At 34.9% G+C, this 24,021-nt stretch overlaps 3 protein-coding genes and 1 pseudogene across 3 annotated transcripts; 1 reads left to right on the top strand and 3 right to left on the bottom strand.

The window, feature by feature from the left end:
* Positions 1 to 718: 718 nt before the first annotated feature.
* On the bottom strand, positions 719 to 6,570 carry LOC133330853 (probable cytochrome P450 6a21; annotated as a pseudogene).
* A 601-nt stretch (positions 6,571 to 7,171) lies between these two features.
* LOC133330855 (probable cytochrome P450 6a21) lies at positions 7,172 to 11,259 on the bottom strand. The gene is made up of 2 exons (XM_061539259.1): positions 10,173 to 11,259; positions 7,172 to 7,590 (listed from the first exon to the last, which is right to left on the bottom strand). The coding sequence occupies exons 1-2, from the start codon at positions 11,257 to 11,259 to the stop codon at positions 7,172 to 7,174; spliced, it is 1,506 nt and encodes a 501-aa protein (XP_061395243.1).
* Positions 11,260 to 13,608: 2,349 nt separating this feature from the next.
* Positions 13,609 to 15,247, bottom strand: LOC133330851 (cytochrome P450 6a22-like). The gene is made up of 2 exons (XM_061539257.1): positions 14,311 to 15,247; positions 13,609 to 14,033 (listed from the first exon to the last, which is right to left on the bottom strand). Exons 1-2 carry the CDS (start codon positions 15,245 to 15,247, stop codon positions 13,609 to 13,611), a joined length of 1,362 nt encoding a protein of 453 aa, XP_061395241.1.
* Positions 15,248 to 16,975: 1,728 nt separating this feature from the next.
* On the top strand, positions 16,976 to 20,685 carry LOC133330849 (probable cytochrome P450 6a21). Its single transcript, XM_061539255.1, has 2 exons — positions 16,976 to 18,068; positions 20,267 to 20,685. Exons 1-2 carry the CDS (start codon positions 16,976 to 16,978, stop codon positions 20,683 to 20,685), a joined length of 1,512 nt encoding a protein of 503 aa, XP_061395239.1.
* The last annotated feature ends 3,336 nt before the right edge of the window (positions 20,686 to 24,021 follow it).

Genomic DNA, 24,021 nt, shown 5'->3' with positions numbered 1-24,021 from the left:
TTTAATCACAACCATTCATTAAAGAGATTAGTTCGGTATTACCTTTAAGAGAAAAGAGAAGATGTGAGAGAAGAGAAATAAAGGCACCATTGTTTTCTTGATCTCTGATATAAACCGTTGGGATGGTGAAGATAAAGAAAGGCATTGTTGTGTTACTCATACCCCATGATATATTTGCAAACAACCATAAGCCAGGGAGAGCAAAGAGAAAGCGAATGAGAGAAAGAGACTGAGGTATTAATTACAGCCGGTGTGGATATGCGGATGATTCATGAACGAATAATAGCGCAGCACTGTGGTTCTATGGCTAATTTGAGACAAATTAAATAAAATGAAAATAGAAAAGGTTTTGTAAAATTAATTTTAAAAAATCCACGCCTATGGTTTCGCCTTGAAAAATTAATTTTAAACCAGTGAGCGAAGTAGTATAGTCGGACGGGGCCGACCATATTATACCCACAGTGCTTTAAAGAGTACACTTTTCTCATGTTAATGTGAAATATTTTCTCTTACGTTCTCTCTTTCAATTTTTAGCTCTTTGGAGAACTACGCATTAGCTTGTTTATATCGTACAAAATATTTAACATGGGTGCTTCGTCAAAAAATCAAATCCGATCTCAAGATCAGATTCATTAATATTCAATCGGTGTGTAGTCTAAAAATAAATAAATCCGCTAAGAATTAAATATTTGTTATTTATTTTATTTCCAGTATTATATCATAATGGGGTAACTTTCAGATACATTCCTCCCTTGCTGGTTAATAGAAAATTTTTCTTATCCATTATCAGGTCCGTCTGAGGGCAGATTTCAAAATGAAAATTGCTGAGTAGGGTAACCAAACCGATTTTTGTTTGCATTTTACCAAAACGCAATCCGATACAGTTACGAGGTCCATCACCGAATGGTAAATAGGCACAGGAGTGACGTTGCTCAGTGTGTTGAGGATCAAAGTGGGAGGGGTTGAATTCATTGGGTTTGTTATAGTATTCGGGATCGTGGTGTATCGAATAGACAGGGATGGTTACTTGGGTGCCCTTCTCGAGGGTATAGGGAGAGTTGGGTACCCGATAATCATATTTGGTGCTGCGTATCAGGGTGGGTATGACGGGATATAGACGAAGGGTTTCTAAGGGTGGGAGGGAAATTAGTTTTTTTTATTTAAAAAATTAAAATAAAATTCACTTACCTGCCACAAGCTGCTCCAAATACTGCATTTCGTGTATACCCTCATAAGTAATTTCATTATTATTTTCCCTCAAATTCTCAAGGATTTCCTGCCTGAGTTTCTCCTGTACCTCCTGATGCCTTGCCAATTCGTAGAGGCAAAATGTCATGGTCGTGGATGAAGTTTCAAATCCCGCTGCAAAGAATACAAATGTCTGGGCAGCCATTTGTTCCAGAGTTAAACCCTGTGACAAATCAATACCCCACGAACTGCGGGCCAGCTCCTCATCTTTTGTCTTCAAATCGATTAGCAGATCCAAAAAGTCATTACGTTTAATATTATTCTGCTCACGATATTCCACAGTCTCCTTGACGACATTCATAAAGAACTGCGTAATGTGATCGGGAAAATTTCCTGAACCACCTCCCTTGCTGTTATATACGCAAATTTCGTCTGGCCATTTTCGGATTGTTGAATATAAATTGTTCCAGCAAAGGATGATATCTGCGATCGGAGAAGATGGCACGACCACGTTGACGAAATTCCGCCTGGGGATCTTTGAGGCTGCAACAATCCAGACCAAAAGCACAGGTCCCTATGACATCGGTTGTGAAACGGGCACATAGATCTTTCACTTCCACAACACCCTTCGCATCCTCTCTGCCCAACATTTCCTGAACCACCTCCCTTAGATTCTCCGCAACTTTCACCACTGTGGGAAACATATATTTCATGCGGGCCGAAGTAAACACCGGTGTCATTTTATTTCTCATGGCACGCCACTGCTCCCCCTCCAGGGTAACCAAATGACCCGTCAGCGGATCATCTCGCACATTATTGAATATACCACGATCATGGAAATTGGAAAAATCCTTTACCAAAATATGTTTGACCAAATCTAAATCCAAAATTACAGCAGATTTCCGCACAAACACATACAGGCCTCCAATGGGAGATTTGTGTTTGAATTTCATGTAGATATTTTGTATCAGCTCACAGAAATGTAGAGAGGTTCCCAAACCTTTCATATTACCCAAAATCGGTAGAGGTGTTTCCTGGGGCACGCCATGTCTTTGCCAATAGCTGTAGTGTTGATAGAGAAAAAATAGAAGACAAATTACTGCCCCTATAAGAAGAGTTTCTAACACGCCGAACATTTTTTTGCGACGAACCGAACTTCACAACTTAGTGATCGAACTGAAAACAGGTTGTCAAAACTTTTTGCCTTAAACTCCCCTCTAAACGAGGAGGAGGAGACCTCTTACGAGATAGAGTGGTCCACTTGAAAAACCTATCTCAAAATATAAACACGAATCTAAGAGAAACCAGTAAGGAAAGTTGTAAAGTCGGACGGGGCCGACTATATGATACCCTTCACCACTTTAGGTATATTCAACAGATGAATCCTAACAGACGTCGCATTTTTAAAAAACCAGTAAAATGAAATTGGATCCATAAACATGTCATTCTGCAAACGATACTAAATTTTTCATTTGGTCAGATATCGAAGCTATATCTAAATGAACCGAATTTTACGAAACTAAACACACATCATTCTAGACCTAATTCATTACGCTGTGCTAAATTTCGTGCAACTCGAAAGATATATAGGGACTTTGGTGCACCATTCACATTAAATCGGACGAATATATATATATATATATATATATATATATATGGGATCTATGTCTAAATCTGGACCGATTTTCAGGAAACTTAACACACATCATTCTTGACTTAATTTTGTACACTGTGCCAAACTTCGTGCAAATCGAAAGATATGTAGGGACTTTGGTATACAATTTACCTTAAATCGGACGAAGATATATATGGGAGCTATGTCTAAATCTGAACCGATTTTCACGAAACTTGGCAGACATCATTGTAGACTTTATTCATTACGCTGTGCCAATTTTCGAGCAAATCGAAAGATTTATAGGGACTTTGGTACACAGTTTACTTTAAATCGGACGAAACTATATATGGGAGCTATATCTAAATCTGAACCGATTTTCATGAAACTCAGCACACATCATTTTAGGCCTAATTCATTACGCTGTGCCAAATTTCGTGCAAATCGAAAGATATATAGGGATTTTGGTGGACCATTTACATTGAATCGGGCGAACCTATATATGGGAGCTATATCTAAATCTGAACCGATTTTCATGAAACTCAGCACACATCATTTTAGGCCTAATTCATTACGCTGTGCCAAATTTCGTGCAAATCGAAATATATATAGGGACTTTGGTGGACCATTTACATTGAATCGGGTGAACCTATATATGGGAGCTATATCTAAATCTGAACCGATTTTCATGAAACTCAGCACACATCATTTTAGGCCTAATTCATTACGCTGTGCTAAATTTCGTGGAAATCGAGAGATATATAGGGACTTTGGTGCACCATTTACTTAAAATCGCACGAAATTATATATGGGAGCTATATCTAAATCTGAACCGATTTTCATGAAACTCAGCACACATCATTTTAAGCCTAATTCATTACGCTGTGCCAAATTTCGTGCAAATCGAAAGATATATAGGGACTTTGGTGGACCATTTACCTTGAATCCGGCGAACCTATATATGGGAGCTATATCTAAATCTGAACCGATTTTCATGAAACTCAGCACACATCATTTTAGGCCTAATTCATTACGCTGTGCCAAATTTCGTGCAAATCGAAATATATATAGGGACTTTGGTGGACCATTTACATTGAATCGGGTGAACCTATATATGGGAGCTATATCTAAATCTGAACCGATTTTCATGAAACTCAGCACACATCATTTTAGGCCTAATTCATTACGCTGTGCTAAATTTCGTGGAAATCGAGAGATATATAGGGACTTTGGTGCACCATTTACTTAAAATCGGACGAAACTATATATGGGAGCTATATCTAAATCTGAACCGATTTTCATGAAACTCAGCACACATCATTCTAGGCCTAATTCATTACGATGTGCCAAATTTCGTGCAATTCGGAAGATATATAGGGACTTTTTACAATAAATCGGTCGAATATATATATGGGAGCTATATCTAAATCTGAACCGATTTTTCCCAATTTCAATAGGGTTCGTCCTTGGGCCAAATAAGTGACATATGCCAAATTTCATCCAAATCGGATCATAAATGCGACCTGTACTTTGTTCACAAAAATACATGGACGGACGGACGGACGGACGGACAGACGGACGGACAGACGGACATGCGTAAATCGACTTAGAAAGTGATTCTATGCATATTCTCAAAAGGAACCATGTGTCTATCTCGTTTCCTTTTGCCTGTTACAAACATATGCACAAAGACATAATACCCTGTACCACAGTGTGGTGAAGGGTATAACAACAACAAAATTATTACAATTAAAATAAAAAATATACAAAAAGTTACATAAATTATTTGTGGCGCCCAACAGGTGATTTTTTGATATTTCCTCATTTTAACTCCTTTCTCTCTTCACTTGATTCTCATTTCACCCTTTCCACCTTCAAGAAAATACTCGTGCTCAATGCAAACGATTTCTTATCCCATATTAAAGGCACTTCGGTCTTAACGGAGGGAGAGAATTTAAAATTATGCAGCAGATTGGCGAGACCAGCCCGAGTCTGCATCAGACCAAAACGCATACCAATACAATTTCGAGGACCATCACCAAAGGCCAAAAATTTCACCGTATCACGTTCCTTAACAGCATCGGGTGCAAAACGTTCTGGATCAAATCTCTCAGCATCCGGGTAGATGTTGTCATCATGATGCATGCCGTAGGCCGGGACAATTACCCGCATACCTTTTTTAATGACATATTTTGGACAATATAATCTACCAGGGCTTGACGATTTAGATGCGGTATAATGGTGTATTTGCGAAGGGTCTCTGGGGGGAAAGAAGAGAGAGGAAACATTAATTAATGAGAGAAATTAAGGTTTAAAAAATAATTTTTAAACTATTCGAATTCTTTTCGAATATTGCGGATTTTTAAAAGAATATCTCAAGAGGAGTAGATTTGTTTTCAATATTTTTTGGGTCTATCAACAGGTGGGGATTGTTTTTAAATATTTTCTGGGTCTATCGAAAGGCGTGGATTTTTTTAGGATCTATAATTTTTCTTTTTTTAAATTAAATCTTCACTACTCACCCGATATCACCTTACCCAAATAGGGCAGATCATGTATCGCTTCATATGTAGTCTTTCCCTCCGAATAAAATACCTCTGCTATGTCCTCTCTCAGTCGATCTTGTACATATTGATTTAGGGCCAATTCATATAGGAAAAAACCCATTGTCGATTTTTTTTTATAATTTTTAACTCTTCATTACTCACCCGATATCACCTGACCCAAATAGGGCAGATCATGTATCGCTTCATATGTAGTCTTTCCCTCCGAATCAAATACCTCTGCGATTTCCTCTCTCAGTCGATCTTGTACATCCTGATTTAGGGCCGATTCATATAGGCAAAACACCCATTGTCGATGACGAAGTCTCGAATCCACCCAAAAAGAAAACAAACACCTGAGCCGTCACCTCTTCCAATTCGAAATGCATGTCACCATCACACTTCGCTTCAGATCCATTAAAATATTCAAAAAAAATCATTTGCCTTCACATTATTCCGTTCACGATATTCCACCGTCTCACGGACAATTCGCAAAAATAACGCCGTGACATCATCGGTTAGCAACTGCATATTTAGCCCCTTGGTCAGGCTGGGGAAGCCTTACATAAATCCCGTCAGCAAACGGCCAGGTTTCATTTCCTGTAACGATTTTTTATCCATTGCTCGGAAATCGGCATTGGGATCTTTGAGGCTGTTACAATCATTGCCGAAGGCACAGCGGCCAATGACATCGGTGGTGAAGCGGGCCAATAGCTCCTTAATTTCCACCACACTGCTCTTGGCCACCATATCACCCATAACCTGGGTAATTGTGGTTATGGGTGGGTAAATTTCATTTTACCCGTGGTAAAAGTGGGCGATAGTTTATGCCTCAAATTTTTTCCACTTTGTACCATCCAAAAGGAATACATGTCCTGTCAGCGGATCACCCTTTTCATTGTGAAACAATCCACGATCGGTAAACTTCGAGAAGTGCTTTATCAAAACATGTTTCACCAGCTCCGTGTCCAGCAGCAGCACAGCAGGTCTTTGGAAAAAATAAAAACCACAAAGTGGTCCCGACCCGCGATGACGATCGTAAGTTTTGCGTATACATTCGCCAATACTGCGCTTAGTCATCAGACCTTGAAAATTGGCAGACATCAGACTGGGTTCATCGTGTGCTATGCCCTGGCGTTTCCAATATGTGGAACGTCTCTTGACCAAATACAAGGCCAAGGTGGCCAAAGCATTTGTGACGTATAGCAGTGCGGTCAGAATCGCCATACCATACACGAAGCCACATTGAGGATAATGTAAATACGTGGGGGTCCGAATAGCGTGTATCAATTTTGCTATAATTCGTTTCCCATACATTTGTCCCATACGTTCGTACGTTCCTTCGAAGGAACATTGGCATGCAAGTGTAAGGATATATATGTACAATATACCCAAAGTGGTGAAGGGTATCATATAGTCGGCCCAGTCCGACTTCACTACTTTTCTTACTGGTTTTATATTATTTCAAGGTGAGATTCCTAACCCAGTATTATTGTTCTTATCGAGTCTCTACTGTTCTAAGTAAAATAAAAAGTTTACTTATTCATCTCAGATCAGACAGCCACAGAGATGTAAGCTTTAACAACACACATATATACATACATACATACGTATCTGGGAGTGTGTAAATCAAGTAAATGTTATTAGTGTTAATTATAGGTTGGGATAGGACGGTACCGATGTGATATGGTGTATTGTTTTGAAACCGGTTTCCAACTTTAATTGTTCCAATGAAATCTGACGTCAAAAAATAAACAACAACAAAAGTAAAATTTACAACAACAACCATTTTTTATTTTCTTAATAAAATATTTTGTTTTTTTTGTATTTACAATTTGTCTACCTTTAAATAAATACCATTTTTCGAACACAATACAAATGATGCCTTGTCCCAGATCAGTGGAACTTCAGTCTCTTCACATACGGAGAATTTAAAATGTCTCAGCAAATAGGCCATGCCAACACGCGTCTGCATGATACCAAAACGCATGCCAATACAATTGCGCGGACCATCACCGAATGCTAAAAACTCAACGGAATCACGTTGTTTAACGGCATTCGCATCGAAACGTTCAGGATCAAATTTCTCCGGGTTTGGATAAAGTTTAGGATCGTGGTGCATACCATAGGCTGGTATGAGGATGGGCATACCTTTAGGGATTACATATTTAGGATTGCCCGGCACAACATAATCGACAAGGGCTTGGCGATTCAGATGTGGTACGATGGTATATTTGCGGAGGGTTTCTGTGGAGAGAGGGGAGGATAGACAAACATTAGTAAAATATCAAATTAAAAAAAAAAAAATAATAATTTTATCGAAAATAATATTCTTTTTTTAATTGTTAATGTTTGTTGAATCTCTTATACTGTACGTCAAACTGTTATACGGCTCAAATTTTGAGGTATTTGTGCTAACCTCCAACAATTAAATAGTATTTGGCCCGATTTTAGATTTTTATATACAATTTGTAAAAATTTTTTAAGTGTATAACACTTTGAAGAAACTGTTATACAACATTTTAAGGTGTTATATGGTTCAATATGGGTGATAAGCAATCGTTCTACAGATTATTAGTCAAATTTTGAGCTGATTTTTAAATTTATAACAGTATAACAGTTTAGAATAGATTTTTATATACAATTTGTAAAAATATTTTAAGTGTATAACACTTTGAAGAAACTGTTATACAACATTTTAATGTGTCCTATGGTACAATATAGGTGATAAGTATTAATTCTACTGATTATTAGTCAAATTTTGAGGTGATTTCTAAATTTATAACAGTATAACAGTTTCGAATAGCTGTTATACCGTGTAAAAATCATCTTTACTAAAACGTGTAAATAATTGAGGCAATAAATTGAACTAATCTGCAAACATTTAAGATTTTTTTGTCATTTTGATATGTATAACACTTTTTAGAAACTGTTATACTGAATCCTTAATTGAATTGAGGTTTGATAAATGTGATATGTATGCCAATCACTAATGTTTCACAACATTTTTTAATTTTTTTTTTTGATTTTTTAATTTTTATGACAGTATTACAGTTTAGCTTAACTGTTATACACACATAATTAGAGTAAACATTGCGCAGCAGACTCTAGTATGTAAATATTTATCGTTAATATGTGTTTTCTTTCATTTTGAAGCGTATAACACTATTTGGAAACTGTTATACTGAAACCATAACTGTTATACTGTTATATATCTTTTATATTTGTGCTAACGGCTAATATTCAGAATTGTTTTTGCCTGTTTTATTAATTTTTATAACAATATAACAGCGACGGATAATTGTTATACAAAATTAAAAACTGTTATACTGCATATTATAACTAGAATACAACAAGAAAAAAAATCACTCTGCAGAAACTACTCTGTGAATATTAATGATAGATATGTTTTTTAGTTGTTTTTATTTTGAAGTGTATAACACATTTCGGAAACTGTTATACTAAATCCAGAACTGTAATATTGTAATTTATATGTGATAATTATGAAAAATACTATAATTTTGTATTATTTTGACCTGATTTTTTTCCATTTTTACAACAGTATAAGAGTTTTAGATAACTGTTATACCAAATTAGGAACTCTCATACTATACGGAATAAATGTCATTGAAGTAAAAATAGCTCTGTAACGAGCTAGTTTCAGTTTTTTACAATTAATATGTTATTTTTATATATTTGAAAGTGTATAACACTTTCTAGAAACTGTTATACTGAATACCATGCTATTATACAGAACATTCAAATGGATTATTGATAAGAACTTGTGTCTAATACATTTATATAATAAAAATCATGTTGATTTTTGAGAGTATAACAGTTGCAAAAAAAGAGTTATAACACAATGTTAACTGTTATACACTATTTTTTTTAATTAATAACCAAAAAAATTATCTAAATTAATTCAGTATTAAGGTTTCCCTTGATTTCAGTTAAAACTTTTATTCTGTATAACAGTTATACTAATTTTCAAACTGTTATACAAAACTTTATAACAGGTATGTATGCTAAAAACAAACATAGAACACTAAAACTCGGCAAAACCTAGTAAATATTATTATTGTAACTAGTTATTTAACAATGTTCATGATTTGTATAACAGTTATACTGAATTGCAAACTGTTATACTACATTAAATAACAAAAATGCATGTCTTATATACTGCAATAATAAAAATCAAGCATATTTGTGCAATTTCGCCGAGTATAACAGTTTCAGATAACTGTTATACAAAACCGCAAACGTTTTATACACTTTTTAAAAAATATTCATATTTTAAATATTTTTGAAATTTTGAAATTTTTAACAGATTATTTAATATTGTTCATGCTTTGTATAACAGATATACTGAATTTCAAACTGTTATACTGCATTAAATAACAAAAATCTATGCCTTATATACTACAATAATAAAAATCAAGCATATTTGTGCAATTTCGCCGAGTATAACAGTTTCAGATAACTGTTATACAAAAACTCAAACTGTTATACACTTTCTTAAAAAATCCTAAACTATACATATTATAAATATTTTTGAAATTTTAAAAATTTTAACAGATTATTTAATATTGTTCATGGTTTGTATAACAGTTATACCGAATTTCAAACTGTTATACTGCATTAAATAGCAAACATATTTGTCTAATATATTAATATAATAAAAAAATACATTTATGCAATTTCGCCGAGTATAACAGTTTCACATAACTGTTATACAATAACCACAAACTGTTATACACTTTCTAAAAAATCCTAAAATATTCATTTTTTGAAATATCTTTGATATTTTGAAATAATATCCATTGACTTACCCGATATAACTTGTCCCAAGTATGGCAGCCCATGTAACGATTCATAACTAATACTACCATCCTCCGTAAATGCCTCATTTACTTCATCACGCAGCTTATCCTGTACATCTTGATTCAAGGCCAGTTCATATAAGGCAAAACCCATTGTCGAAGAGGAAGTTTCAAAACCACCCAAAAAGAAAACAAAAGCCTGCGCAGCCATTTCCTCCAAACTTAAGGTGACACCATCCGACTTGCCTTCACCATTTTTCAGATCAATTAAAATCGATAGGAAATCATTTGCCTTGATATTATTCTCCTCACGATAGGCCACCGTTTCGCGAACAATACGCATAAAGAAATTGTGCACATCATCGTGGACAATTCGCATTTTTAATTTTCTCGCCAAGCCCGGGAAACCTTGTATGAGGCCGGTTAACAATTTGCCGTGTCGACGTTCCGTCAGAGATCTCTTGCCCATAATACGAAATTCCGCATTGGGATCTTTCAAACTGTTGCATTCAATGCCAAAGGCACATTTGCCAATGACATCGGTGGTAAAGCGGGCCAGGAGTTCTTTGATTTCCACAACACCATTTTTGTTCGCCTGACTCATCTCACCGAAAACTTTTACAAAATTATCCGCCACCTCCGTAATGGTGGGATACATAAACCTCATTTTACCCGATGTAAAAGTCGGCGATAATTTATTGCGTAAATTTTTCCATTTTGCACCATCCAAAAGGAATAAATGCCCGGTCAGCGGATCACTCTCCTCATTGTGAAACAAACCACGATCGGTAAATTTCGAAAAGTCTTTAATTAAAATGTTCTTAGCCAATTCGGTTTCCAACACCAACACCGCTGGCCGTTGGAAAAAATAAAATCCACAGAAAGGTCCCGAGCCGCGATGACGTTCATAGGGTTCTCGTGTACACTGGGCAAAACTGCGTGTGGTCATTAGACCATGTAGATTACCACCCATTAGAGTGGGTTCATCGTGGGGTATTCCAAGTTCTTTCCAATAGTTGAGACGTTTCTTGATCATATACACGGCCAGGGAAGCCAGGGTAATTGTGGCATAAATTATAAACGTAATTATAGCCATTTTTGTTGGTGTAGTGTTTTTGTTTTTTTATATTTTATATTCCGCTCACGCTTGTTGTGCCACCGAATTCAAATAAAATACTAACAGAATATTTTGAGAATTGTTAATGCTTTATAATTGTTTCGACAGGGGGTCGAAGAGAGAAAGAGAGAGATAGTGAGAGGGAGAAAAAAACACTTATATCTCAGCAAGATTTATAAAAAGTGATTACTAACGCTGACTACCAGTTGTTATCGGCAGATGTTGTCATTTCATTCAGTGTAGAACTTCAAGATAATAATTAAAATGTATAACACAATGTTCTAGTAGAAATATGGAAAGGGAAGATACCCATACGGCATAAATAGATTATACAGGTATGGATATTTATGTCTTTGTTTATATGTTTGTAACGGGCATAAGGAAACGAGATAGACACAGGGTTCCTTTTGAGAATATGTCTATCAGTCCGTCTGTCCATGTTATATTGTATACAAAGTACAGGTCGCAATTTATGATCCGCTTTAGATGAAATTTGGTACAGCTCACATATTTGGCCCAAGTACGAACAATATTCAGGTTCAGATTTAGCTCCCATGCATATTTCCGTCCGATTTAAGGTAAATGGTGCACCAAAGTCCCTATATATCCTTCGAATTGCACGAAATGTGGCATGGCGTACTGAATTATGTCTAGAACGATGTGTGTAAAATTTCGTAGAAATCAGTTCAGATTTAGATATAGCTCCCATATATAATTTCGTCCGATTTTAGGTAAATAGGGCACAATAGTCCCTTTGCTTTCTTCGATTTCCACGAATTTTGGCATAGCGTCATGAATTTAGTCAAGAATGATGAGTAGGAAGTTTCGGGAAAATCGGTTCAGATTTAGCTATAGCTCTCATATATATTTTCGTCCGATTTTATATAAATAGTGCACCACAGTCCCTGTATATTCATCGATTTCCACGAAATTTGGCATAGCGTACTGAATTATGTCTAGAATGATGTGTGTAAAATTTCGTAGAAATCGGTTCAGATTTAGATATAGCTCCCATATATATTTTCGTCCGATTTAAGGCAAATGGTGTACAAAAGTACCAATATATCCTTCGATTTACACGAAATTTGGCACAGCGTAATGAATTAGCTCTGGAATGATGTGTGTGAAGTTTCGTGAAAATCGGTTCAGATTTGGATATAGCTCCCATATATATTTTCGCCAGATTTTAAGTAAATGGTGTACCAAAGTCCCTATATGTCTTTCGATTTGTACGAAATTTGGCACAGCGTACTGAATTGAGTCTAGAATGATGTGTGTTAAGTTTCATGAAAATCGGTTCCGATTTAGTTATAGCTCCCATATATAATTTCGTCCGATTTTAGGTGAATAGGGCAGCAAAGTCCATTTGTGTCCTTCGATTTGCACGAATTTTGGTCTACAATGAATTTAGTCTAGAATGATGAGTAGGAAGTTTCGGGGAAATCGGTTCAGATTTAGATATAGCTCCCATATATAATTTCGTCCGATTTTAGGTAAATAGTGCACCAAAGTCCCTTTATATCTTTCGATTTGCACGAAATTTGGCACAGCGTAATGAATAAGGTCTAGAATGATGTGTGTTAAGTTTCATGAAGATCCGTTCAGATTTAGATATAGCTCCCATATATATTTTCGTCCGATTTAAGGAAAATAGTGCACCAAAGTTCAAATATATCCTTCGATTTGCAAGAAATTTGGCACAGGGTAATGAATTATGTCTAGAATGATGTGTGTAAAATTTCGTAGAAATCGGTTTAGATTTAGATATAGCTCCCATATATATTTTCGTCCGATTTAAGGTAAATGGCGTACAGAAGTCCCTATATATCTTTCGATTTGCACGAAATTTGGCACAGCGTGCTGAATTAAGCCTAGAATGATGTGTGGTAAGTTTCGGGAAAATCGGTTCAGATTTAGATATAGCTCCCATATATATTTTCGTCCGATTTAAGGTAAATAGTGCACCAAAGTTCGTATATATCCTTCGATTTGCACGAAATTTGGCACAGGGTAATAAATTAGACCTAGAATGATGTGTGTTAAGTTTTATGAAAATCGGTTCAGATTTAGATATAGCTGTCATATATATTTTCGTCCGATTTGAGGTAAATAGGGCACCAAAGTCCCTTTGCGTTCTTGGATTTGTACGAAATTCGGCATAGCGTACTGAATTGAGTCTAGAATGATGTGTGTTAAGTTTCGGAAAAATCGGTTCAGATTTCTATATAGCTCATATATTCGTCCCAGTCCGACTTTACTACTTTCCTTTTTGGTAAATTTGTTAAATTTTTTATTTTTGGTATTTCATAAATTATTCAACAAAGTTATTCAAATCCTCTCCACCTTCAAGTAAATACCACTCTTAAGGCTGGCTATATATTTGGTATTTTTATCGAATTCAATAACTTTCGGACTCCGCTCGGTCAATGAAAATCGAAAATTCACCAGCAAGGTAGACAAAGCATATAACAATTCTGTCATACCAAAACCCGAGGCAATACAATTCCGAGGACCATCACCAAATTTTAGGAAGGTGTGTGCTGGTCTTTGATTCTCCGACGATTCTTCAAATCTTTCGGGAAGAAATTCATGAGGGTTAGGATAGAAATCAGGATCATTATGTACACTGTAAATGGGCAGCATAATAGTGGCACCTTCGGGTATTTGCAACGGACCAACGCGAGTATTCAGCGAACATGATTCACGGCAGAGACGAAGCATCCCGGGGACAATGGGATATTTGCGTAGAGTTTCTGTAAAAAAAAAAATAATTACTAATTATAGCAATGCAAAACCAGACGTGAATTTTTGAAAAATATGTTTTCAAGGGTCGACACAAGTGGTGGATTTTTTAAAAAATATCCTTCAAGGCCAAGAACAAGGCGAGGGTTTTTATAAATAAATTTTGCAAGGGCCCTCACAAGGCGTGATTTTTTCAAACCGATTTTTTATAGGTCCACAGAAGGCCTTGATTTTTTAAGAATATTTTTTCAAAAAAAAAATATTTTTTCCAGGTTCTGCTCAACTTACCCATCAGTACCTGTTTGATATATTTTAGGGCCTTTAAATCTTCATAGGCTACTTGGTTATTTGTCACCACCTCTTGTACCTCCGCTCTGGCCTTGTCTTGTAACTCCGGCTTCTTGGCCAACTCATACAGAGCCTGACACAAGGCCGTTGACGAGGACTCATAACCGCCAACAAAAAATATAAAAACCTGACCCACCATCATGTCCATGGTCAATTGAAATTCATCCTCCGTATCCCGACACTCGAGTAGCAAATCCAAAAAATCATTCCTTTTAATTTGAAACTTCTCCCGATACTCTATGGATTCTTGAACAATTTTGCGGAAAAACTCAATCGATTGCCGAGAATGATATTTAAAATTCAACCAGTTCAGGAATCGAGGATATTTTACAAAAAGTTGATCGGTAAAGGGACGAAAATGTTCCACCAAAGCTTTTTCCGTACGTAGCTTCAATTCATTTTGGGAGCTCTCCAAACTATTCACATCAATGCCAAAGGCAATCGTGCCGATTACGTCCATGCTGAAACGTTTACACCAATCATGCATCTCGAGGATGTCATCGCCACCTTTCGCTATTTCTCTGGAGAGTATTTGGACAAAATTCTCACCCACCCTGGCCATGGTGGGAAACATATATTTCAATTTGGCGGGAGTAAAGGCCGGGGCCAATTTACGCCTCATGGGCTTCCACAGGTCATAGTTGTAGCGCACCAAGTTCGACATTAACGGGTCGTTTTTATTGACATAGAATCCGCGCTCGGGGAATTTGTCAAATTTCGCTGTCAATACCTCCGTAATGGCCTGATGATCCTGCAGCACCACCGATGTTGTTAGACACGATGTAATCACCTTACATGGCTTCTGTTCCGATTTCATTTGCTGATACAATTCATCCAATATTTCATAGAGATGATGGGTTCGGGTCTGGCGTAACATATGCCAGATGCCAATTAGGTCCACATTTTGATTCTGCCAATATTGGAGGTCTCTTTTATATTTAAGAAAAAATCCAAGGATGGCTGTCAGCACCACGAGGGCCAAAGTTATCAGAAAATCCATATGCAAATCCGTTTATTCTTTGGTGACAATGTGTCGGATCAGGGCCTTATCCAATACTGAATAAATTCTGCATGAATATGAAAGAGGATGCGCTGCATCTTTTGCTGATAAAGAAATGAGTTCAAATAATTTTGCAGTGCAACAGTAGTCCATCTAAGAAGTGGTCTTTGACATTTTCAAGCGATAACAAAGTTTTGGAATATAAATTTTTTTCCAATATTTAAGAGAGAAACAAAATTAAATTATTTGAACAACCGCAGAACATGTAGCGAACTTATGTGGAACTGACGAACAAAAAATTATTTATTAAGTACAAAAGAACATTAGGGTGGATGTTTTAAATGGTTTCCGAGGTTTCCGAGAACGGAGATTTCTAAAAAATATTTTTTGTAGACTTACAACAGGCGTGGATTTTTTAAAAATATTTTTTGCAGACTTACAATAGACGTGGATTTTTTAAAAATGTTTTTTATACTTACAATAGTCGTGGATTTTTTAATTTTTTTTTTTTGAGACTTACAAAAGGCTTGGATTTTTAAAAATACTTTTTGGAGACTAACAATAGGCGTGGATTTTTTTAAAATATTTTTTGGAGACTTAAAATAGGCGTGGATTTTTTTTTTAAATATTTTTTGGAGACTTACAACAGGCGTGGATTTTTTAAAAATATTTTTTGGAGACTTACAATAGGCGTGGATTTTTTAAAAATATTTTTTGGAGACTTACAATAGGCGTGGATTTTTTAAAAATATTTTTTGGAGACTTACAATAGGCGTGGATTTTTTAAAAATATTTTTTGGAGACTTAAAATAGGCGTGGATTTTTTAAAAATATTTTTTGGAGACTTACAATAGGCGTGGATTTTTTAAAAATATTTTTTGGAGACTTATAATAGGCGTGGATTTTTTAAAAATATTTTTTGGAGACTTATAATAGGCGTGGATTTTTTAAAAATATATTTTTGGAGACTTACAATAGGCGTGGATTTTTTTAAAATATTTTTTGGAGACTTACAATAGGCGTGGATTTTTTTAAAATATTTTTTGGAGACTTACAATAGGCGTGGATTTTTTTAAAATATTTTTTTGGCGACTTACAATAGGCGTGGATTTTTTTAAAATATTTTTTGGAGACTTACAATAGGCGTGGATTTTTTTAAAATATTTTTTGGACCTACAATAGGCGTGGATTTTTTAAAAATTATTTTTCAAGGCCTACAATAGGCGTGGATTTTTTTAAAATATTTTTTGGAGACTTACAATAGGCGTGGGTTTTTTTAAATATTTTTTGGAAATTGACTATTTTGAAATATTTTTCCAGGTGTAAACATGTCTGAATTATCATGTAGTAGATAACTTATCTATGATCGTGTGCCTGCTCCCATTGGGAGAGTGATTATTTTACGATTGTGAAATTAGCAAATGCACCTCCAATATTTCATAAGCTCTTTTTTATCAGTTATTACAAAAAGAACAGACCCCAGGCGGCTAGTTGGGGTTATCAGCCGGCAAAACATAAACATTCTCGGTTGTTTATATATCAAACACACTGTGGAACCAAACATTTCATATTCGTCGACGCCAAGTGACTTCGAAAGAAAAAGCAATGTGGGAAATATTCCTGCTAACCTTAATCCTGCTACTAGCCCTCGTGATTAATCGGGTGAAGAATCATTACAAATATTGGCAAAAATTGGAAATACCCTGTGGTGAAACTCATTGGATATTTGGCAGTATGGTTGGAGTGGTGTCGAAGCGGACCTTTTTCGATTTGTGGCTGGAATACTACAACAGGTTCAAGGGTAGCGGACCCTTTGCTGGGTTCTTTTGGTTTTTCAAACGTGCTGTCTTCATTATGGACCCCGGGCTTATTAAACAAATTTTAATCAAAGACTTTGATAAATTTATGGATCGCGGTTTATTCTACAATGAAATCGATGATCCGCTATCGGCTCATTTATTTTCAATGCATGGACAAAAATGGCGCAATTTGCGGAATAAATTATCTCCCACTTTTACGTCGGGAAAAATGAAGACAATGTTTCCCACTGTGGTCCAGGTGGGTAGGGAATTAGTTGATGTCCTTCGAAGTGATATTCCAAAAGATCCCGAAATTGAAATTCGCAGTCTGATGGCCCGTTACACCACCGATGTCATTGGTTACTGTGCCTTTGGCATAGAATGCTGCAGCTTGAAGGATCCCGAACAACTTTTCTATATTATGAGCAAGAGAGCATTGCTGGAGAATAATTTGGGCTCGCTGGGAGTGGCTTTTCGTGGCAGTTTCCCGAAATTGGCAAGGCGACTGCATATGAAAGACACAGTGGCCGATGTGGAGAATTTCTTTTTGGGAACGGTACGAGAAACTGTCCGATATCGGGAGGAGAATTCGGTACAGCGTACTGATTTTATGAATTTACTATTGGAATTGAAAAATAATCGGGTGCTGAAAAATGAGCGGGGTGATGATTTTGTTAATTTGACTTTCAATGAAATTGCGGCCCATGCATTTCTGTTTTTGGTCGCCGGTTCGGAGACTTCGTCGAATACTATGGTATTTGCTTTGTACGAATTGGCCAAGAATGTGGAGGTTCAGGAGAGAGCACGTGACGAAGTGAGGAAGGTCTTCGAGGCATGTAACCAAGAGATGGGCTATGAGACAATGCGAGAAATGAAATATTTGAAGCAGGTTATCGATGGTGAGTAATATTTCGGTTGGATTTCTTAAACATATTTTTGATGAGAGAGACCTACAATAGACGTGGATCTTTTAAAAGTACTTTTTGGAGACTTACAATAGGCGTGGATCTTTCAAAAATACTTTTTGGAGACTTACAATAGGCGTGGATCTTTAAAAAATAATTTTTTGGAGACTTACAATAGGCGTGGATCTTTTACAAATAATTTTTGGAGACTTACAATAGGCGTTGATCTTTTACAAATAATTTTTGGAGACTCACAATACGCGTGGATTTTTTAAAAATACTTTTTGAAGACTTACAATAATTTTTGGAGACTTACAATTGGCGTGGATCTTTTACAAATAATTTTTGGAGACTTACAATAGGCGTGGATTTTAAAAAAATTATTTGCAGACTTACAATAGGCGTGGATTTTTTTAAAATAATTTTTGGAGACTTACAATAATTTTTGGAGACTTACAATTGGCGTGGATCTTTTACAAATAATTTTTGGAGACTTACAATTGGCGTGGATCTTTTACAAATAATTTTTGGAGTCTTACAATAGGCGTGTATTTTTTAAAAATACTTTTTGGAGACTTACAATAGGCGTGGATTTTTTAAAAATAATTTTTGGAGACTTACAATAATTTTTGGAGACTTACAATTGGCGTGGATCTTTTACAAATAATTTTTGGAGACTTACAATTGGGGTGGATCTTTTACAAATAATTTTTGGAGACTTACAATAATTTTTGGAGACCTACAATAGGCGTGGATCTTTTACAAATAATTTTTGGAGACTTACAATAATTTTTGGAGACTTACAATAGGCGTGGATCTTTTACAAATAATTTTTGGAGACTTACAATAGGCGTGGATTTTTTAAAAATACTTTTTGGAGACATACAATAATTTTTGGAGACTTACAATAGGCGTGGATTTTTTAAAAATACTTTTTGGAGACATACAATAATTTTTGGAGACTTACAATAGGCGTGGATCTTTTACAAATACTTTTTGGAGACTTACAATTGCCGTGGATCTTTTAAAAATACTTTTTGGAGACTTACAATAGGCATATTTTAAAAATACTTTTTGTAGACTTACAATAGGCGTGTATTTTTTTAAAATACTTTTTGGAGATACAATAGGCGTGGATCTTTTAAAAATACTTTTTGGAGACTTACAATAGGCGTGGATCTTTTAAAAATACTTTTTGGAGACTTACAATAGGCGTGGATCTTTTAAAAATTCTTTTTGGAGACTTACAATAGGCGTGGATCTTTTAAAAATACTTTTTGGAGACTTACAATAGGCGTGGATTTTTTAAAAATATTTTTGAAGACTTACAATAGGCGTGGATTTTTTAAAAATATTTTTTGGAGACTTACAATAGGCGTGGATTTTTTAAAAATAATTTTAGGAGACTTACAATAGGCGTGGATTTTTTAAAAATAATTTTTGGAGACTTACAATAGGCGTGGATTTTTTAAAAATAATTTTTGGAGACTTACAATAGGCGTGGATTTTTTAAAAATAATTTTTGGAGACTTACAATAATTTTTGGAGACTTACAATAGGCGTGGATCTTTTACAAATAATTTTTGGAGACTTACAATAGGAGTGGATTTTTTAAAAATACTTTTTGGAGACATACAATAATTTTTGGAGACTTACAATAGGCGTGGATATTTTAAAAATACTTTTTGGAGACTTACAATAGGCGTGGATCTTTTAAAAATACTTTTTGGAGACTTGCAATAGGTGTGGATCGTTTAAAAGTACTTTTTGGAGAATTACAATAGGCGTGGATCTTTTAAAAGTACTTTGTGGAGAGTTACAATAGGCGTGGATTTAAAAAAAAATACTTTTTGAAGGCTTACAATAGGCGTGGATCTTTTAAAAATAATTTTTGGAGACTTACAATAGGCGTGGATGTTTTAAAAATACTTTTTGGAGACTTACAATAGGCGTGGATCTTTTAAAAATACTTTTTGGAGACTTACAATAGGCGTGGATCTTTTAAAAATACTTTTTGGAGACTTACAATAGGCGTGGATCTTTTAAAAATACTTTTTGGAGACTTACAATTGTTTTTGGAGACTTACAATAGGCGTGGATTTAAAAAAAAAATATTTTTGGAGACTTACAGTATAAGTGTAGTTTTAAAAAAATATATTTTGTATACTTCTTCATTTTATTTTCATTTTCAGAAACCCTACGCCTGCACACTCCTCTGCCTGTGTTGAATCGCCAAGCCTTGGAAGATTATCCCATCCCAGGTCATCCAAAATATATTATACGCAAGGATATGCCAGTTATAATCCCCGCCATTTGTATACATCGTGATGAGCAGTATTATCCGAATCCAGATAATTTTAATCCTGACAACTTTACACCGGAACAAATTGCCCTCCGAGATCCTGTACTCTATTTACCTTTCGGTGATGGGCCACGTAATTGCATCGGTCTGCGGTTTGCCAAAATGCAAATGATGGTCGGTTTAAGTTTACTTTTAAGTAAATTTAAATTCGAGCTATGCTCAAGGACCCCAGTACCAATGAAATATGATAAGGAGAATTTTATGTTGACACCGGATGGTGATTTGTTTTTGAAGGTGTCGGAGATTTAGAAATAAAATGATAATAAATATTTGGAAGAAGAAGAAAAATCAGATGTTTTTTTGTATTTTTGCTAATTTTATTCCAGCCATTATCCTTCATTAACATTATCCTTAAGCCATTGAAATTGCTTAATGTCCGTATTTTAACGTTTCTTTTTGTGCGGCTGATAATGTCAATTAATAAATCTCTCACATAATGACAGGTTAATATTTGTGTTCCCTCTCTTTTCTCTCTTTCCAATACTTTGTTTCCATTTTATTCGCCACCAGTCCATGAATGGCCAATAAAGCGTGCCGGTCCCCTCCTCACTCTTCCCGTGACGTTCAATGAAGAATGGAAAATAAATGAATGTTTTGTCCTTAAACGTCATTATTAAGACGTGAACTTGTGACTTCCAATATCAATAAAGGTGAGACAACATTTTTAGGCTTTTACGAAAAGGGCAGCCACGTAGAAATGCACACGCACACACCTGCACATAGTTACATACACACATAAATAATATAGCGTGTCATGTTTCGTTATTTTTATGTTTATGGGGATTGGAACGGAAATGGGAAACCTTTTTTTGAAGGAAACGTGCAGGATGGCCCCCGAAGACACACAATAGGCGGGGATTTTTTTAAATATATTTCGGAGACTTACAATATGCCGGGATTTTTTCAAAATATTTTAAAAACTTGTTTTTTGGAGACTTACAATAGGCGTGGATTTTATAAATATATTTTAAAAAACTATTTTTGGAGACTTGCACTAGACGTGGATTTTTTAAAAATGTTTTTTGAAGACTTGCAATAGGAATGGATTTTTGGAAAATGTGTTTTGGAGATTTGCAGTAGGCGTGGATTTTTAAAAAATGTTTTTTGGAGACTTGCAGTAGGCGTGGATTTTTAAAAAATGTTTTTTGGAGACTTGCAGTAGGAATGGATTTTTAAAAAATGTTTTTTGGAGACTTGCAGTAGGCGTGGATTTTTAAAAAATATTTTTTGGAGACTTACAATAGGCGTGGATTTTTAACAAATATTTTTTGGAGACTTACAATAGGCGTGGATTTTTAACAAATATTTTTTGGAGACTTACAATAGGCGTGGATTTTTAACAAATATTTTTTGGAGACTTACAATAGGCGTGGATTTTTAACAAATATTTTTTGGAGACTTACAATAGGCGTGGATCTTTTGCAAATATTTTTTGGAGACTTACAATAGGCGTGGATTTTTTAAAAATATTTTTTTGAGACTTACAATAGGCGTGGATCTTTTTCAAATATTTTTTGGAGACTTACAGTAGGCGTGGATCTTTTAAAAATCATTTTTGGAGACTTACAATAGGCGTGAATGTTTTACAGATTCAAATATTTTTTGGAGACTTACAATAGGCGTGAATATTTTACAGATTCAAATATTTTTTGGAGACTTACAATAGGCGTGGATTTTTAACAAATATTTTTTGGAGACTTACAATAGGCGTGAATATTTTACAGATTCAAATATTTTTTGGAGACTTACAATAGGCGTGAATATTTTACAGATTCAAATATTTTTGAGTAGCGCTTCCCATCCCTGCACATTAAAATGCATCATCATTTTGGTGTGCCCGTCGCTTTTTTTTCCTTGTGGCGTCAATCACATTAAGCCAGTTAATACGTACACATTTGTAAAAAAATTTGCACATGCCTTTCGCCAACGATGTTTCCGCCCGTAAGAGGATATATGCTGAGGTTTGAGGGCTCTAGAAATGATTTCCCTGTTTCCCTGTAGTTAAGTTTTACGCAAACGCTTTCTTTTTGCAGTGGCATTCACGTAATGTACGAAAGAATGACTTTTCGTTATTGTGCGGAGATTTTTTCTCTGTGGTTTGTTCGCACCCTTCTCTTTACTGGTGGTTAGGCGGCACGTACTGCAAGTTAACATGTGTTTTTATTACGCATTCTGTAACGAAGGATTCTTTCTTTGTTGTCCTGTTTTCTTGCTGTGCGTACGTACAAAGGAATATTTCACTTAACCACAATGACAGAAACGTGAAAGCATTTGAAGGAATTGCCAATACGAATGATGTGTCAGAATTGATGAATGAAGGAATGAATGGTGTCGGGCATTGGGAAAATTTACTTATCAAAAGAGAGGAAGTGAAGAAGGAAGTGTGGACGAAGAATGTTGAAATGTAGAGAATGTTATTCAAAGTACTTGGAAAAATATTTAAAAATCCACGAATAATCGAAATTCTAAATCCACGCCATATGTAAGTCTCAAAAAATTATTTTTAAGAAATTTACACCAATTATAAGTCTACAAAAAATATTAGCAAGAAATTCAAGCCCATTTGTTTTTAAATATTTTTTTTTCCGCAAAAAAATTCCACCCTACATTAAAAGTCATCAAAAAAATATTTTTTTGGTGTGCCAATTTTTTTTTTAAAAAGCGTCAATCACATTATCCAAAGTCTCAAAAAAAATTTTTTTTTCGCCAACGCCTATCGAAAGTCTCATAAAAATATTTGAGGGCTTAAAAATTTCCCTGTTTCCCTGTAATAAAGTTTTAAAAAAATATTTTTTGCAAATTCACGTAATGTACGAAAGAAAAAAATTTTTTAAAAAATCCACGATTTTGTTCTCTGTGGTTTGTTCAAAAAAATTTTTTAAAAAAATCCACGCCTATCGAAAGTCTCAAAAAAATATTTTTAAAAAATCCACGCCTATCGAAAGTCTCAAAAAAATATTTTTTTTTAAAAATCCACGCCTATCGAAAGTCTCAAAAAAATATTTTTAAAATATCCACGCCTTGAGAAAGTCTCAAAAAAAATATTTTTAAAAAATCCACGCCTATCGAAAGTCTCAAAAAAATATTTTTAAAAAATCCACGCCTATATTAAGTCTCCAAAAAATAAAAAAGGAAAAAAATAAAATAAAAAATCCACCCATATTTTAAGTTTCCAAAAAATATTTTTAAAAAATCAACGCCTATATTAAGTCTTCAAAATTTTTTTTTGCCAATTTCCCCCTTTTAATATTGTTTTGTTTTGGAACGAAGAAACGTCAAGTAATTTCACCATGAAACTTTGCTGTTGTTGTTGTTGCACACACATACACACACACACTTGGATTTCCCAATTTTTTTAATATTTTGTACTTCCTCCCACATTTTTTTAAACATTTAAAAATCCACGCATGAAAGTTTCCATTTTTTTTTAATATTTTTAAAAATCCACGCCTATGTACTGTAACTTTCCATTTTTTTTTAATATTTTTAAAAATCCACGCCTATGTACTGTAACTTTCCATTTTTTTTAATATTTTTAAAAAAAGTAGCTGTGAGAAAAAAAATATTTTTTTTTATTTCATAGTC

This window comes from Musca vetustissima, unplaced genomic scaffold (assembly GCF_032173495.1).
Source record: "Musca vetustissima isolate MV318-11 ecotype Yass unplaced genomic scaffold, APGP_CSIRO_Mvet_v1 utg48928, whole genome shotgun sequence".
NCBI classification, from domain to species: domain Eukaryota; kingdom Metazoa; phylum Arthropoda; class Insecta; order Diptera; family Muscidae; genus Musca; species Musca vetustissima.
The sequence above is the reverse complement of the archived record's forward strand: the minus strand, read 5'-3'. Positions and strand labels throughout refer to the sequence as shown.